Here is a 19,601-nt window from a genome sequence, read left to right as displayed (position 1 = left end):
TTCCCATTTTATACCGGCGGTTCAAGCGCACGTTCAAAGCATTTACATGGTGTTTATGCGTCTAAAAACTTTCCTCATAGATCCCAGTTATCTTTAATATACGTCGTGTGTGAATAAGTAATTATCATATATATAAAATATGCATACGTCCTTTTTTTTAACTCAAATAATCTCGATTTAATATTTTTATATTTCTTTTAATGGATATGATAGTCGCGACGAATCTTTCAATGACGTTATTTTAAAGAAGCTCGTATTCGCATTGATAATAAATTTACCTGTCACGTAACTAATTCATAATAATCATAAGCAAGGGTGTATTGTATTAATTTTTTTCTCTATATTTTATTATATATTTTATATATATTTGATTATCATATATATATTTTGTATAAATATCATATATATATTTTATATAAAATTTTATATATATAATTTTATACATATTTCTTATATTTTTTTACTATATTATTATATTTATATTTATATCGTCCTTATCGTACTTATAATTTTAATTTAATTAATTAATCATAATTGTTTTTGCTTTAAATACATTCAAAGATTAATTCGCAATAAAAAAAATTCGCATAAAAAAGTATCAATATTTTTTAAAAATATATTATAGCCCTTCGATATCTAAAATTAAACATACATCTTCGTACGAAATACAAATGTTTCACGCAACGAGCAATTAAATCTTATTTTCTGCAAGCTTGAGAAAGCTCGAGAATCGATCACGAGGAAACGGAAAGATGATGCTCCAAAGAGTCACCGATGACATTTGCTGTCAGCAAGACGTAAATATTTCATCAGACAATGCAAGAGTATTTTAAATGCAACGTCGATTTAAATGAAGATGCGATGCGATGCAATGCGATGCGATGCGAAAAATACAATGCAAATCTGAAATACAATGCGTCTTGTACAGTCTCGTTTATGTATGTAAAGAAAAACATGTCTTCTAAGTTTAATCTCTTGTATTCAAGCAACGCGAGATAGAATTTGTTCTATCTCCTGCGAACACATAATGACATAATTGTATGATTCTCATTAAATCGCCTAAATGATCAAAACTCGATAATAATTAAAAAAAAAAAATGAGAGAAAAAAAAGCGTGAAAGAAATTAATTCGTAGGACGAATGGAAAAAGTACTCTTTTGAATGTGTGTGTCCTCTTCGTTAAGGAACATTCGATATGCGTGAGAAATGCTATTTTCGTATCGCATTTTTCCTATCAGATCGAAACGTCTCGTCGAGAGTTTGTGAAAAAATTTTGTGAAATTTTTTTCTTACGAAAATGTCGACTACGCGAACACCTTTAGAAAATCATTAAAGTTACTAATGAACCGATAGAGACAAGGACAAATAATAAAAAAATTACATAGAACAAAACTGTAGAACAGTGATTTTTCCTATACGAGAAAAGATTAATTCTACTCTGATAAAGATATCTGACAATATCGCTATTATTAAAAAAATCACTATTAATAATTAAAATGGAAATTTTTTTTTAGGTAAAATTCTTGAAAAAGTGCAGAATAGCAAGTGCATAACAGCTTTTGTCAAAATGATATTCATCTGAAATTGCACTATATATATTCCTATCTTCCGTTAATTCTAGGACACTACGATAAGTATCGATTGAGTGGCCAAGTGCCATAGACGTAATTAATCGTATCGAAGAAAAAGGGGAGTTTGGCAAGTACACGGTATCTATAGATACCAGCGATCTTAGAAATCACGAGTTAATCACGACGATAATGGACTCGATCATCGCGATGCTACAGAGACACGGGGAAGAGGGGGAAAGCAAACGTTTCATATAAATCGTCTCGTTCGTCGTGTCGAGTAAACAACGCATGTTTTGCGTAGTTTCTACAGAGCGTCTCGGAATTTCAGCTCTCGTTCAAGCCCCCTTGATTTTCGTTACCTGTTTATATCTCTCGCTCTCAATCCAAGTTTACTAAGGTTTGCTCGACCGCGAACACAAAGGTACAAGGGTAGGCTCGCTCGTTATCGGCGCAGAAAAGTGCTTCGGTTCGGGCAAAACACAAGTCTTGAATACCGCCAGCTGCGAGTCTACAGATCGCCAACAGGAAAAGACTCCTTGGCACTCGTTTGTATCGCGGAGCTAACCGTGGTCGACGATGACAATCGACAGTAACCATCACGACAATGACGATGACGACGACACGACGACAACAAACGTCTGAGACGGCAAAACTCTCGGCGCGATATCTCGCGATTAAACGATATATTTATCTATTTATTTATTTACTTATTTATTCATTAAATTTTATTTAATTATTTATTAATTAAATTTAATTATTTATTAAATTTATTAAATTTATTATTATTTATTTATTTATTAAAAACGAGAAAGAAAAGTTCTCTAGTAAACAATAGGGAAGAAATGCATTTAAAGAAGGTGATTAGAAGAAAATTAAATTTTGAAAAATCCGAGTGGAATTGGATGGACTGTCAAATTTAAATATCTGAATCCCTCGGCATGCGAGACACTTGGACTTGGCGATCGGACAAGATTAACGCAATGAAAAGCATTGGTTAAGAGAGTATGTCGGAAAAGCAACCAATAAATAAATAAATAAATATATATGCGTGCGTGTGTGTGTGTGTGTGTGTGTCGCGCGCGCGCACGATAAAGGAACGTGGATGAAAAAAAACAAAGGATAGGAAGAAGGTGAAACGTAGATTTCGACTCTCTCCGCGGCCTCGGCGAACACGAACGTTACACACACACACATACACACAAAACACACACACACATACACACGCGACGAAAGTCCATTTCCGCCGTGCGTTCCACGGCATACGAAATGCTCGCCGCCGCCGTCGACGTCGTCGCCGGAGGGGCGTATCGATTCGGACAAAACAATTGTGGCCAAGTCGTGGCCGTCGTTCCCGAGTCACACTCGGTTACGCACTCGAGGTGCTCGTGTAAGGCAGCCTTCGCCTTTAGTCGCCGCCCGTCGTCCTCGTCGCGTCGTCATCGTCGTCATCTGTCTCTTTTTCTCTCTCTCTCTCTCTCTCTCTCTCTCTCTCGCGATCGCGCGAGGGCAAGAGGGATTACGAATGTGTTATAGTTTGTATTCTCCTACCGTATGGGGTAACACTCCCGCGTCGCTGTCATGCCTCCGGATGGTGCGTGCGTGTGCGTGCGCGCGCGCGTCTCTCGCTCGCCGTGTATTTATATGGAAGGCGGGTGCGTGTGCGTTTATGTGTGTGTGTGTGTGTACACGAGAGCAGAAGCCACGACGAGAATCGAAAGCAGAGACGGAAACGTAGTATACGGCACACGCCGATACACACACACACACGCGCACACACACAGCGATCAGTAGACGTACGGGATCGCACTCGCGTGCACGCACTCTTGTGTACCGCTGACACACAGATACACATGTACACTCTCCCTCTCTTTCTCTCTATAGGGCGCGCATCACTCGCGACTTGAAGGAACGAGACACGAGAGGACGAGTCTTCTCGCGCGACACTTGCCTCGACGGCGGCGCACCACGAACTGAACCGAACGGAGCAAGCAGAAAGGATTGCGGAGAGGTGGGGGGAAGGTGGAGATGGTCGCCCGCGAGGTGGGGGAAACTACTATAGGCGATGACGGTGGTGGGGCGAGGAAAAGACGTATCGCAGGTGCGGATGTATCGCGTCAAGTGCCACGTCAAGTTCGAACTCGGAGCAATTGTACGATAAATAAATCATGTAAATGAATAAAATAAAATGTAAATAATGTATAATGGCATAAAGTATGAAATAAAATTAATGAGATATAAATAAATAAAAATATAATAAATAAAATAATATATAATAAATGAAACGAGATGAATTTTTACATTTAGATTGAAACAATGATGTTGTCCCTTTATAAATCGATAGAACAAAATAGACATGTAAAAGAATAGAGAGGCAAATTACAACTCGTATTCTCGTTTTAAAAGTGCAAAAAAATTCGAGCGACGATTTATTAATTCCCTCCTTCTGCAAATAAATAAATAATAACAAGTAAATAATATATAATAATAATATGAAATGTGAAATAAAATAAAATGAGATATAAATAAATAAGAATATAATAAATAGCTATAATATCTAATAAATGAAAGGAGAAGAATTTTTGAATTTAGATAAAACGTTGATATTGTCCTATTAAATTGATAAGAACAAGATAGAAAAGGATAGAAAAAGTGCAAAAAAACCTCAAGCGACGATTTGTTAATCTCCTTTCTGCAAAAAGATGGTATTTCGAAAATATATAATGATGAGAATAATTAAATGCGCACATGAATTGTTCGATATATTATTCTCTCGCGCAAGAGATACATCGTTATCTTTAACGCGGAAAGAATTTCAAAAGAGATTGCAATATTAATGTGCGCCTAATTATTATGTTACTCGAATATTACGCATGAATGTTATATCAATGTATGTATGCGCATATCACGTCGACGTTATATCACCATCATTACACCACGAATTACTTTTGTCGAAGTGATTTGACGTTAAATTGAGTGTATACACTTTCTAGAATTAAGACGAGACGTTTAATAATAGTGAGCAAATTTTAGTAGCTATCGATATTCGTGGGAATACAAAGGAGATTACTAGAAAGTGGAATATCGTGTATATATGCGATAAAACGATATTGGGCCAATTGAATTAAACGCTACGACAATTGGAATAGACACTGCAAACTCTCTCTCTTCTCCAAGTTATATATAAATTATAATATATACATATTTTGTGTGTGTGTATATATGTGTGTCAGGGTTGTACTAGATTCAAGACGATATTCGTGAAAATATTGTATTGACAAAATTTTCGAAAATTTATATCTTATCTTGAGCTTGAGTGAATTTCTTTGTAGTAAAAATCTCGCGTATTGTCTTGTTCCGATTTTATTAACAATTTTTATCTAATATTGAATAATTATTTAAATTAACATATTAAGGAAAAATCTTTATAATATTCAAAATAATTATTATTGTTTATGTGTTATTCCCAAAAAACACAATGTATATATATTATATATTTGTTGTTTCTACGAAAAGACAATTGCATACAATGATGCCAGAATCACACGCACGTAGAGGAAAAAAATCGCATACATTTATTGTACATAAAGTTTTTTGTGTAACTAAATATTGTATAAAATTTCATGTTGTTTATTTTCTTTATCGTATTAACTTGTCTAAATTTGTTAATATAAATATTTTTATTTATTAAATAAAATATTTTAAATACACGATATAATGATTCGTATATAATATGTGATTTTTTTTTCATCCCCAATTACAAACATATTTTATCTTTTTTTGAAAATCAATAATCTTAAAAACCAATAATCTTAGTCTTGGTATCATTTTGATAATTAATTAAAAATCTTGTCTTGATCTTGTCTCGAATTTTAAGAACATCAAGACTAGTCTTGGTATCTCGTGCAACCCTAGCATGTTTCCATCACTAATATATAAGTAGCACAATCAAGTTTCTGAATCCAAAATTCCATAAATCTCGCGCACATCGCGTTAATTAATCATAAATTGATTAACAACAGAATTAAATTATTGTTATTATCGATTTCTCAATCAATTTCATGTTTTCCAATCTCAATATTTTCTAGTTAAGATTATTAAGAAAATTATGCGAAGTAATATCGTTCAATCAAATTATTTAATTCAAAATTACTAGTATACAAACTGACGCGGAAAAAGTGGAATTGTATGACGGTAGAAATAAATTTAAAATATACTTTTCGCGAGATTGCAAAGTTACGAAATTATGTAACATTGAATATCAGAGTTTTGATCTCAAAAACAGAATTGAGTCAGAATTGAGTCACGAAACTTTGTGTTCTCTAGTTAGAAAGCAGAAATATTTTTAAATCCACTCATTCCATGTTAAAAATAACAATAAAAATTCCATAGATAGGTTCTTATCGAAATGATATTCACTGATTTACCAAGAAAACAAAGTTAATAACGTAACAAATGTCGTTCTTTAGTATTTGTGTTTTAAATATTTCAACTAGAGGAATAAAAAAACCAACTGAACGCTTTTAGTCAAATTATCGACCTTTTTTCTCAGTGTCCACGTATTATTACCTAATCTTTAGGTGATTTTTTCAATAGTTTTACGATCTTAAAAACCTATATACATGCGTTTAAGCGATATGGAAGCTCGAAATATTTCTCATGATTCCAGGCGAGTTTCGTCCCTACAAATGTATCTCCCTGGACGCTACGGGGCTTAATATTGCCGAGGGTAGCAGAGAGGAAAGGCAGATAGGGGCGACCTTGCGAGAGGGAGTGTTGATGCCTGAAGCCGTAGGCGTGGGGGACCGTCGAAAATATAAAAGAGAGAGAGAGAGAGGGGCAAAAAAGTCGAACCTATTCCGAAAGAGAGGAGAGTGTCGGCGTCTCTCGCACTAATTCTCTGACGAGCGAGCAGGGAGGGCCTCTTTTTCCCTTTCGTCGAGAGGCCGCACCCACGCGGGTCCAAAGCGCTCCGGGAAGCCAAGCTGACGTAGCCCTGAAGGAGAAGCCGAATAAACACGCCCGATGTGCACGAAGGACATCGTAAAGATAGAGTCTACGTTTTGAAATCGCTATCCAGGAGATAGATTAGATTTTTTTTCCTGCAGCTATAGATATATACATTCGAGTAAAATAATTCCTGACATTATTCCCTATCTTGACGCGACGATCTCTACGTTTTTTATAGAGAGCTTTGCGCAATTGATGGATAAGATTTTTATCATTTTAATGAAGGATTTAAAAAGAATAAATGGATGACTACTCGTTTAGAGGAAAACACTCCTCAAATTGAAAATATTAAAAAAATTAAATTATTATTATTAAATTATTATCGATATAAATGAATCAATCATGAAGAAATGATGATAAGTAAGAATCGAAGTAATATAAATATCACCGAAATATTCCTCTTAAGCATAAGGAATGTTGGGGAAAAAATTAACAAAATTTACTCCAATAAATATAAAGATAAATTGAATATTTAAAAGAAAAAAATTTTTTTATTGCAGACAAATGTATCCAATTTTTCGAAATTATATTTTATTTTAATCTCCAAATTCTTCGTTTCTTTTGGAAGGGTGACTATAAAAAAAATCGCGTTTTTTCCTTAAAATAATCGCCGAACTATCGCAATGATAACTGAGTAGAAAGTAAGAAAAGCGAATTTCAAGTTTTGAGTCAAACAGTGAAATTGGTGCAATGTCTCAGTTTTTTAGTTCCACCGATGTGGTCGTGATGGAATAAAACAATCAGGAATAAACGAATCGCTGTCTTTGAAATTAAATTTAACGTGCATTATAAATTCGTAAAGCTTACTCTATTATTTTAGAAGAAAATTGAGCGATTCGTAAACAAGACTCATACACAACGTTTCGTTCTACAAACATAGAGATTCCGAGGGCTATCCTACATCTTGTATATTAAACGTATTTACGATAATGATACTTGAAATTATCTCGAATACTCTTGGATTTTTATCAAAAAGGAAAAATTAAGAAAAAGAGAAAGGGAGAGAGAGAGAGAGAGAGAGAGAGAGAGAGAGAGAGAGAGAGACCTCACAATATTAAAACAAAATATCAAATAATTTAAATATCTAGATTTATTAGAGCAATCAAAACATGTGTCAAATATTTTCCAACAATACATGTAAACATACAATAAACATACATTATTTGAATATTTTATAAATTCAATAGTCTCATTAAAAAAAAATCCGTGTGTGTGTAATTGATAACATTTATAGACAATAGTCGTATATTTATTATATCCTATAATATAAATATTAATAAAAATTATGACGATGACCTCTGTAGTCCCCATTATATTCCTGCTACCATTACATTCCTTTAATTAATATTTCCCTAATGTCGGGAAGGTACTGCGTCGGAAATATACTATGTCTATACGTGCTATAAGCTCGTACTGCAATCGCGCCACTGCGCAGCACCGTCCTGTTCTCTCGTGGAGAAACGTCAGGCAGATATCATGGCCGAGCACACACTAAGCGACGCTGATAACTCCAAGTTAAGCCAAAATCAACACGCGCGTTCACAGCTGCCGCGAGTGCGTCACATCGCAGCGACAAAGAGCCGGAGCTATTCCCTCTCCTCTTTATCTATCGCCGACGGGTATCTCTCCCTCTCCCTCCCACCCTCGTCTCTTTATTTTTCCTCCTCTCGTGACTTGTGCCTTCGACGCAACGTGCAAGTACGATTGCACTCGAGAATTCATCCGAACTCGATAAATTATGTATCGAAGAGAAAAAAGGCTGCTGCGTAAAAAAGGAGACGTCTTATCTCTTTCCTCCCATCCAGCCTCCCCCCCCCCTCTTCTCTCATTTGCGTATCGCGATCTTGCTATATCTTTCGTAATATTTTCTCATATTGTCTTCTCTTTCTCTTCCCCTTCTATCCTCCCTCGCTTCTACTCTCTCCTCCGAAATTCCCCCCCAGACGGGAAAGTGAGTCGGAACACGACTGTTAATTTTACGCAACGCGCGCGCGCGCGCACGCTTGATAGGAACGGAATCCTCCCTTCGCTAGTTGCGTGTGTTTACCGAGATCCCAAATCAATAACCAACTTTCCCGACTAGTCGATGGACTAGGCTCGGTGCCCGCAGGTTTCATCTTTCCACGAGAACGCTTTAGCCTCGCAAAATATCGGTCGATACAGGATGGCAGAGGCTCCAATATTGTATATCATATGCTTGGGTGATGAGAGTCGGCAATTAATGTAAGAGGAGAGAATCATGATGAAAGAGAAATGGTGTTCGGAAAATTATTCCAATAATAAAAAGAGATGTAGAGGGGAAAAAACAGAAATCCTTCTTTTAATATAAGTTCTTCTTTCATGTCGTCAAATAAAGATACAGTCACTCAAAAAGAATGAAGGAAAATATGTTTCGAATAAGAGAGAGATGTCTTCTTTCTCTCTCAATTTATCTATTTACAAATTTATTAAAAAAATGTGCAGATCCATGTATGATGTACACATGCACCAGGAGAACTTTTTTAAAAATTTATCTTAAAATCGTGTTAATTAAACAACTTGACATTTTAATTTAATTTTTAAAATATTTTATGTATGATTTTTCTGGCTTATTAATATATTAACATATTAAATATATTGTAAAATACATAAAATATTAAATATTATAAAATATTAAATATATTATAATAAAAAATTTATGGATTTTGTCGCATGTATTTGTGGAGATGTCGCTTTGTTTCCGAAATGACGGCGAAAAATCGCGTCTCTAGCATAATCTAAATTGTCTGTACTTGACTTATTTATGGTTCGCGTGTCTTTGTGCAACGAGAACGTGCGAGTCCGTTTGTTAATATTTTAAGCGATAATCGCGCGGTGCGCCGAACTTGACAAGGTACGCGCGGAAGAGAGGCGAATGAAGCTCGGAAAGAAGAGGGGGAGAGAGATAATGCGGAGAGGAGGAAGATAAAGCGGGGCACAGACGGATAGGGTTGTTCCTCTGTATCAACTATGCACCCTTATCAATTGGAAAATTGGTGTGTGCAATGGGAGCGGAAAGGGAGGGGGAAGACTGTATCGTACGAACGAGGGTGATGGTGTAAGGACAGAAAAAGGGAGGGAGAGAGAGAGAGAGGGACAAAACCAGTGACGTATCTATCATATGTCGTTTTTGAGGCTGATCATCGAGAAACCGCAAAGACGAAATACTTTACACAATTTTATATATATATTTACATTTCCGTATTTTATCCTATTTTATGAAAAATCCTTACAGGAGGATTAATCTTGCTCAATTCAATCCTATTGTTGAATATGCAATGTGCAGAAAATTATCGTATTTCAGGAAAATTATTTTTGTACAAACAAAGAATTATCAAAGTATTATACGAAAATGTTATCTTTTAGTGTTCTCAATAATTAAAATTCTATCGTATTGTTATTAGGAGAATTAATCTCCTTCAATTTAATATTATTTTTAAATAGGTAAAAAATAACCGTGTTTGAAAAAAAGTTATTTTTGTACAAAAATATCGATGAAATATTTGGAAAACCATTTTATACATGTAGTTACACAAACACACAAACACATACACACACATCTTCATATTTTATCTTATTATCAAATATTTTGATAGAAGGATCAATCTCGTTTAATTCGATGATATTAATTAAGAAAGTTTATAAAGTGATCGTATTCAGAAAATTATTTTTTGCATAAAGAGTTATTAAAATATTACATAAAAGTGTCATCTTTTTGTTGTTATATAATAATTAATATTCTTCTGTCCCATCGCTTCTCGATATTGAAGATATTTCTCTTGGAGCTGCCAGAAGTTTAAATCCGCCATTGGGGAGAGGGAGAAGTAAACACGGCAAAGAGGGGACAGAAAGACAGACGATTACGTTTACGCTCTCAGGACAGGACCGTATCCGGTGAAAGGATGCCTCCGACCCTCGTAGCGCGAGTAACTTGAAATTTTTCTCGTCGACACGTCACGTTCATCAGCGAGCGACGACGTGCGGAAGATGTTGCGAGCAGCTGGAACCGTGTCGACGACCCGCATCGTCTATGCACCCTTGTGAATTGGAAAATTCCGCGCTTGCGGAGGGACTTGTTGGCACGAGAAGAAGAGGGTATACCCGTAGAAAAGCCAGGAGCGTATTCAATGAACGGGGAAACTTGGGGGGAGAAAAAGAAGTGGCGGGGGCAGAAAAGAAAAGAAGATAAGAAAGGGAAGGGGAAGAATGAGACGGGGAGAGGGGGGCAAGATGGAAGGGTGGAGGAAGATTTATCAGGCATTCTCTTGATTCTACTCACAATAGTTATTGTAATAATAGTTATTGCACGTAACATGCTTCGCAATATCCTTCTTCGCGTCTTTCACGAATGGAACGGGGATCATTATTATATTAAATAAGTTGTTGTGTATATTGATTGCGTATAAAGTAGATTCGCACTTTCCTTTATTTGCAAATTGCTTAATTAACTTGATGATTTCAATAAGCGAGAGACTTTGACTCACATTTTTTTTTGCTAACTCTCTCGTTAACATTTTAATATAACATCTTATTGCCAATTTACTCCTTTGTGAAGCTCACCTTTCTATATATTTTCAATCCTCTATACCTTGAAAATCATTCTATTATCTCGACATCGTCGAATCCTGGGAAAGAATTTACTCCAAATTTTGCTGCGGGAATCGACGAACGAAAGGAAACACCCTGTATCTGGAAAGAGAGCGAGAGAAAGGGACAACACAGACGCAGGGAGTGTAACAGAGATGGAGAGAGGGAGATAAAGCGAGAGACTGATAAGGTGAGCGGAGCGCATGCGTCACTCGTCGTGGGCGTCGGAAACGTGTTGACACATGAGAGAAACTGAGAGCGAAGGAGAGGAGAGAGAAAGAGAGACAGAGACAGAGAGAGAGAGAGAGAGAGAGAGAGAGAGAGAGAGAGACAGAGACAGAGACAGAGACAGAGAGAAGAAAGAGGGAGGGAGGGAGAGAGAGGGAGAGCATGTGTGGCTCTATAATGCCCGTATGTATTACCGTCGATGCAGTTCCCATGCTGCGGGTACGCTCTACCATCGCCGTCATCCTTGTGGGAGAGATCTGCCATCGCGTTGCCATAACCACGCGAGAAACGGAGATCGCGACGATCCACGTTCGATCGATCGCGAGGTCTAATAAAGGGAAATTATTGCGCGGGTTTAGAGCAGTTCTCGTGTGCCCTCTCGAGTCAGCAACGAACCGTCAGAGCCGGGAGTCAGATTGGGGAATTTCTCCTCGAGAAAGTCGGGACTGTGTGTAAATGTATGCGTGTGTATGTATATATGTATGTATGTATTGCGAGGAAAAGGGAAGGAAAGAGAGACACACGAGAAACGTGTATGTACACTTATGTGTTGACAGCATTAAAAGAATTAATCGAAAGCAATAACGAATTAGACATCGAAATTAATATTAATTAAAAAAGGTTGTGTAAGTGGGCAGTGATAAATTTAAAAATCGATAAGAACTTTTTTTTTATACAAACCGAGTCTATTTTTCTTTGTTTTTTTCTTTCTTTTAATTAATTAATTAAATTAATTTATAGGCAGCTCGAGAAATAAAAAAAAGTGGAGTTCTCAGAAAAATTTCTTCAAATCAATAGTGGATCGAGCCATCTTTCCTCACAATGTCCTACTTTTTATCAATTCTAAAGATAAGAATGTCTTAATAATTCTATTAAGTTAAACGTCAGAAATGTCATTGATGACGTATTAACATCGCAGAAATCACTACAAGTTTTATAAGAAACTGGGTGGGATTTTTCCTAAAACGAGTTTTCACAGAACACAGAAGGTCAGGTCCGTATACGCGTTTGAAGAGTGCGTTTCAGAGACAGGTGAGACTTTGAAGGAAGAGTAAGAAAGGGGGAGGGAGAGAGGGAGAGAAGAGAGACGGTGGATGCGCAGGTCAACGTCGAAGGGAACGTTGCTTCGAATAATTCTGGGACGGTGTACATAGTCTTGCGGGTGCTTTGTAATTTTCAAAGCGTTATCCAGGGACGTAGTTATCGTGGGGCGCGATAAACAAGAGTCTGTCTTTCTCTCTTCTGGGAAAAGATACCAGAAACCGGGAAATGCACTGTATATTTTACAATTGTATGCGTTTTCTAAAAATTGCACTATTATTCGTACGTTTATTTTAAAGCAAATTTCTCCAGAATTTCTAACAGAAGTTCCTCAAAATGAACATTTATGTGTTTTCGCAGATATTCACTTCTTTATTTATAGATCATCGATATACTTTCGATAATAATATTTGAAATTTTTTTTCTTAATAAATGATTTTCTTTAACACTGGTAAAATTTGAGATTTAAAAAATAGATATCCACAAAATAGATGTATTTGTTGAAAGCTTTAAAAATATAGTAGTGAAAAAAATACGAAAAAAGAATGAAACTTAAAAAGACAAAAATCGATGAACAAATGAAATAACATGAAATTATTAAGAAGGAGATACTCCGCTAGTTATATTACATAATTCACCAAAGAAAGTCCCAGGAAAGTAACTTTCGAATTTCAAAAGAATTCTCCCGATACGGATTGACTTAGCATACTAATGCACAAACACCGAATTCCCGATAAAAGTCTGCTTGTGAGCTAATCGCAAACAGACCAAATTCCTATCTTTATCTCCGATAAAGTGCGATATCCTAATTATTGAGAAATAAGATTACGATTTAACAGAGAAAGAAAGAGAGAGATTTACCTTGCGATTTTGATTATTTTCCTTTTATTTGAAACGCGAAAGCACATATACAGAATGTTTCTTAATAAGTGCGAAAAATTTTAGGAGATGATTCTTCATCGTCTTTTTTTCTCAAATTTGGAATAAGTTAAAGAAATGAAATTAGATGGATATTTTCTACTAGAAAAAAGGTTACTTATTAATATTTTTTTCAGCCTCCCGTATTATTATAAGAGAATAAAACTAGCAACTCCTATTCAATTTTTTATTAGAATTTTTAATGTTTATATGAAAAAAACCCTTAATTTTCGACAAAGAATCATCTCCTAAAATTTTTATACAAATATGTACAGGGTGTACTCTAGTCATGCCTCATTTCTGGAAGAATTGACGAAGAAAAAATGAGTCGAAAATAAAGAATGACAAAATTAGGTTTGAGCCTTCTTTAAAAAATTACAATTAAAATAATTTTAAATGTCCTTAAATGTCATCTGGAAATTCTGTCGCAAACAATTATATAACAATATATATATATAATGTGAACCATAGTTTCTATATCCTATTCGCGAATGGAGCTGCATGCAATGTTCGCGAAAGACGGTTGTTCGCGACAGGTGGACGATCGACGCGCGCCCATAGACGATCTATCGTCCGTTAAATTATTACGCTGCTCGCAGGGAACTTGGAACGCGCGCAAAGTGGCTCTTATAATTTACTCCATAATGTAAGAAGAGTGACGAGGAGGACGCGCGCACCGCGTGCATCTATTATTTCCATCATGGGCGGTGGTCGTTACAAGGGATGTTATTTTTCATGAAACTTTTAACGCCTCGATACTCTACGGTAGGGCTCTAAACGCACGAACAATCTCGATTCGAATTTTATATCGACTGGATTCGAAAAAATAAACCAACGGTCGTTTGTATGATAAATCGTGGACAAAACTTTACATTCTTTCGGATGAAATCCATGTCCAGCGGTAAAAACTGATCTTTTCTATTAAAAATGTTAAAGAAAATGGAAAATCCTTTTATCGATATCCTCCAATTGAGAGAATGTTTTTTAATTTAAACTTTATCCGTAACATAAAATCTCTAATAGATTAGGAATCGACGTAGCAAATAAATTAATTTTTCGTTAGAAGATGTTGAAAAAGATAAGCGTGAATCAGATTTATATTGGTAAAAATTTTTAATTCTGTTATTATTATTATACCTGTCTTTAAACTAAAAATTAATATAAAATTTAATAACATTTACATATCTCCAAAGTTTATTTTAAAAATTTCATATATTTATTTGAATTAAAAAAAGATTATTGTTATTATTATATTGATTTTATTTTTGTTAACTATGTATGTTAACTATGTATGTTAAATATGTATAGCGATTAGTATGATTTAAAGCAAAAAAAAATATCTTTTTGCATAAAGTTATACAAATACATTTTACATATTAATTTATTCTATAGTTTTCGTCCGTTTATTCCATTAAATAAAATTAAAAGTCCGGGATGGTAAAAATCGGAATTTATCATGGTTTTTTCTCTCGCTGGACTTTCCCGGCCAACCATGTTAATCGTATGAATAGTTAGAAGCCGCATATAAACCCGGTACTCCGTTAAAGGGCGCGAGATACGCCCTCCCTTCTTTCGCTCAGATTCTCCCTCGATTTTTTCTTCATCTTGAATCACATACGCAAAGGCACAGCAGGCAGGATTCTTGAACTTTTACGCAAAGCTCATCCGGTGCTCCTGTAACCTTCTCCTGCAACGCTTTCTAATCATGTCGAAACGGACGTGCCACGAGACAGATCTTTAAGGTCAAAAGACAATTATATTTTTATCGTTCCTGCCGACATACTAACTTTCTCGATAATGCGTCAATTAACTAAGCGTCCCTTTAATATTTTCCCCTCGACGATGGAAAGCAATCGAATCGGTGTGTATCAATTGCAGAGATATGATGGGGCGACGTTGCGATTACACGATGTAAATCTTGGCGAGCGCGACGAGTCTTCGGAAAAGCCACTACAACTACTATGCACCGGTCTTTCTGGTCCGCCTATTGAAAAATTCTATGCATTTATAAGTGTGCGTTTCACAGGACGACCGGGACATCGGGGATTCAGTTCTGTTGTTACTTATATATTTTTCAGTTTGTTCTTTCCCAAGTGCGTTTTTAATTCGGGGTTTAACGACCGACCATAAATCCCGCACGACAGACGATAGTCATACAGATAGAGAAGATCATTTCCTTCCAAATCGAATTTTTAATACATCGATCAAGATTTATCCCTCCATCGTCATACTTTATTCTCCGTCGAAGATACATGTTGCAAGTCGCAGACACAATTCCTTGGCCGATAGATTTAACAACTGCAAATCTTGTCTGCAAGATAATTTATAAAACATTTTATAATTTTTAAAATATAACAAATATATGCTATTTAAAGAAAAAATATATATTTTTTTTTCCTTTAAATGACATGGAGCATAGTGATGTCTTCAATCATGTAAATCGTTGTTAAATATTAAGAATATTGTTCTTATTTTTATTCATTACATTCCTGAATATAAAGTTTCATTATTATAAATATTGTTATAATGATTAAACGTAAATTATGATCATTATTATAAATATTTTTATAATAATTAAATGAAAGATTTATCACGAAAATAATTCCACTTTAAATTTATCCAAAAATTACTGCTAGAAGTAAATAAGTAATTTAATCATCTTGATCTAATCGTATGCGTATGATGTAGTTGTTTAAAAAAAGTCATCGATATCTTTATTCATATATAAGTATCATCAGTCAGTTGCATTAAATATGAATACCGCTATTATTCTCAAATCTTTGCTTATGCAAGTATAGAATTAAATTATTATATAAATAAGAAAATATATAAATTAATTTAATTTTCCTCATTCTCTCTTTCTCTCTCCTTCTCTCTTTCTTTTTCAGAAGCTTTCAAAAGCAATTCAAGTGATCTATAAGAAAGGCAGAAGTTGTACTTCAAGATGAACATCAAGATCTCCCATCAATATTATAATACCAAAATATCGATGGAAAGCTGTCGATAGATACCGGAGTATCGGTGAAATCCCTAACAGGGAGGACACCCAGTGTGCAGAAACGCAATTCCCGGCCAACACACACACATACACACACACACACAAATATATATGTATATTACGCATATACACAAAGAGACAAACAGACAAATACGTACACACGCACACAAACACGACACAGAATCGATCGAAGGGCGTCACAAGCGGATTTAAAGGGTCAGCGGCTTAAATGCTCGAGTGGCGATGTACCGTTAATTGCTAAGACAGACCCGTACAGAGTCCGTCTATCTGTCTGTCCGTCCGCCTGCCTTGTCCTGTCGCTGTCTCCGTCGTTAAAGATGTGTTTGGCGATCGTTCAATCTCAGGCGCGTTCGATCTTTCCAACCAGCCCGTTTTACACGTCGATCGTCGTCATCGTCGCTGCTAGTGACGTAAATCTACGAGACGCGCCTGTATGTCATCCGGCATGAAACAAAGATAGAAAATGCGTGTCCGGTATGTGCGAACTCTTACGTATGCAATTATATATGTCGTTGACACAGAACCCGTGTCCTTTCGACTTTTCAATTCTTTCCCATCGCTTGCTTTTTCTTTTATTGTGAGCGCATGATATTCAGATATTATCGTATCACCTGGAGAAAAGATGATTCAGTATTTATATTATTATATAGTTATCATAGGTCTCTCTCTCTCTCTCTCTCTCTTTAACTCATAAAATTAGAGCTTTCAATAATCTGTTTTTGAAATTTCTACGCATTCCCCAATGTGACGCCATGTAAATAAGTCCGAAATATCTCTACGGACTACTGTATTTTAAAATTTTATATTTAAAAAAAATAACTCATTCCTCGATTGTGTGTATCTCTCTCTCTCTCTCTCTCTCTCTCTCTATTCAGATTATTAATTCCATTTGTTATTGTACCAATATATCAATATGATATTTAAATTTCTCACTTGTTCAGCAGGATTCTGCTGAAAAATTAGTTGAAAAATATTGCAAAAAAAAATACTTAGAATAAACGCATCGAGATTATTCACATGCAACAAAATGTATAAAATTCCCTTCAACTTTACCATATACACACATCTACACTTTTCAGATTTATATCTCTCTTCATCTCTCCGAGAAAGCTCTCGAATTGCCGATCGGGGACACCGAGGAAACGATACATGAAAGGGAAGATACTCTCGCGAGTATCGGATACATACATATGTACGGCGCGTGTTTAACGGATATTTGTGTACAAACAAATGTACGGTACGCGCGTGCTCGTTCACACGTACATACATACATACATTTCGATCGGCAGACAAAAGGATCAGATGCGCGTTCGAGGAGAAATAAGAGAGGGGGGAGGGGGCAGGATGGGGGTAGAGGACGGACGGAAGAAAGGGGGGGAGGAGGGGAACGGAAACGGGGGAGAAAAAAAAAACACGTATATCGCAGGTGCAGCGTGCGCGGCTTCGCTTTCTGTGGGTGCAACGAATTTCTTTCCCTCCTCCCCCCCATCCTCTCCCTCTCGCCTCTCATCCCCTCCCCCCCTCTTTCTCTCCTCCAGCTGCGCGCATTTTTGTCGGGGATCTATATGCAATCGTGCGCCCCGCATGTGTTGATTTCGTGCGTCGGAGCGATATATTGGCTCTTATCGTAAAATGAACCGTCGCGTTCTCGATCCGCGACAAAAGGAGGTAGAGAGAGACGGGCGTTCCAGGAACGGCTTCTCGGAGCCGGCGAGAGGACGAGTAGGCGCGATAAACGTACGTACATTTTTAAAGCCGACGAGAACGCGACGAGGAACGGTATCTCGTTGGAATTTGCTCCGACAAGATCGCATGGAAAAACGCGGAGCGACGTCTAACGAGCGAGGATCGGGGAAACGTCTTCAGGGGCGGTAGCGAAGGAAGGGGAGAGGGAAGGAAACCGAAGGAGAAAAGACCGATGTAGAGGGATAAAGAGAGTGGGAGGGAAAAAGCCACGCGTAGAGAGACCGAGAGAGGCAGAGCGAGCGGCAGCGGTATCAGCGGAAGAGGTGAAGAGGGGATGAGCGGGGAGGAGGAGGAAGGGGGGGGGGAAGGGGTAGAGACACGGACCCGCGTCCACATTTCGGTGGGGAAAAAATTCCTACCTTTGGAGCGCCGAGTGTGCGAAGAGTGTCACTTTTTTTCCTTCTCTCTCTCTCTCTCTCTCTCCGTCTCCTGTCAGAGAGACGTCACGAGTCGTAGGCGTAGACGCTGACGCTGACGCTCGAGAACCGCGCCATTTAACAACACGCAGCGGCGACGCTCACGCACAACCGCCTATATCCACGACGGCAGCGGCAACGGGTTCGGGCAAAAGAGCGGACCCGTTGACGGCGATGGCCGCGACGGCACACCGAGGTCGCTCTCGTGGCCCGCGTTCGCGACCCCGCCCATTAAATCGGGGGCCCCCCCCCCGATTTATACTATCGTAGCCGCGAGACGAGACGCGCCGAACGTAGCCGGAGAGGAGCCCACCCGCGTCAAAAGCACTAACCGCATGACACACGCGCGCCCCCGATTGATGCGTGCGGCCCGTGACGTGACGTGAGGCACGGCACACACGGCGTCGAACCACGACTCGCCGTCGCGCGCGCGGCCGCTTTATCTCCCCCCTCCCCCCACCCCCCCGCCCCGTGTTCCAGGGCCGGCTCCGAGGGATACGCGTTCCGGGATTCGCGAAGACTCGAGATCGAGAGCGAGCGAGCGCGCGGATAAAAGTATCTTTTATCGACGAGCATTTCGATAAATGTCCTGGTACATTTAAAATTGTCAATTTAATGGAGTGGAATTTTACCTTGCCTCGTCGTGGATCGGGAAGGATGACGGGGGTGTGATACGCACCTCGAAATGTTTCGATCCGGGGGGGATACGGACGCGTAAAGACGGTGCTGCTCGCGGTAACGATATTGCGTCGCGGTGATATCAACGTCTCTCTGTTGACGTCAGAAGCATTTCGAACGTGACCGCCGCGAGTCAGTGACAGCGCCACCTGACGGCGAGGAGCTTGAAACAGGGAGGAAGACAACGTTACCGACAGCTGATATCATCATGGGTAACGTATCAAAATTACCAATAGCGGTGATTATCGCGCTTAATTTATTAAAACGGAAAATTTTTAATAATTATCGAATCGTTTGAAAATTGAAATAACTATACTATAATAATGAATTTATACAGCGCACAAAAAATAATAAAAGGAAAATATATTTATC

General features: G+C 37.5%; 1 protein-coding gene across 3 annotated transcripts in view; it reads right to left on the bottom strand.

Moving 5' to 3' along the window:
- Nucleotides 1-18,931, bottom strand: part of Mura (ring finger protein murashka) — a 47,771-nt gene extending 28,840 nt beyond the window's left edge. Inside the window, exon 1 of one of the 3 annotated variants that reach the window (XM_083097862.1) lies at nucleotides 18,495-18,931. Coding sequence is in view for 1 of the 3 variants with exons in the window: in XM_083097863.1 (XP_082953989.1) it covers nucleotides 3,120-3,151 (32 nt within the window). In the remaining 2 variants the exon portion in view is untranslated. Of the gene's footprint in view, nucleotides 1-3,119; nucleotides 3,700-18,494 lie in introns of those variants that run through there. The other 2 variants (XM_083097861.1, XM_083097863.1) reach the window with 2 other exon arrangements.
- Between the last annotated feature and the right edge of the window lie 670 nt (nucleotides 18,932-19,601).

The sequence above is a fragment of the Camponotus vicinus genome, unplaced genomic scaffold (assembly GCF_025532165.1).
Source record: "Camponotus vicinus isolate PSW18456_S1 unplaced genomic scaffold, iyCamVici1.0 SCAF_4, whole genome shotgun sequence".
Lineage (NCBI taxonomy): Eukaryota > Metazoa > Arthropoda > Insecta > Hymenoptera > Formicidae > Camponotus > Camponotus vicinus.
This window is presented reverse-complemented; position numbering and strand designations above follow the sequence as displayed.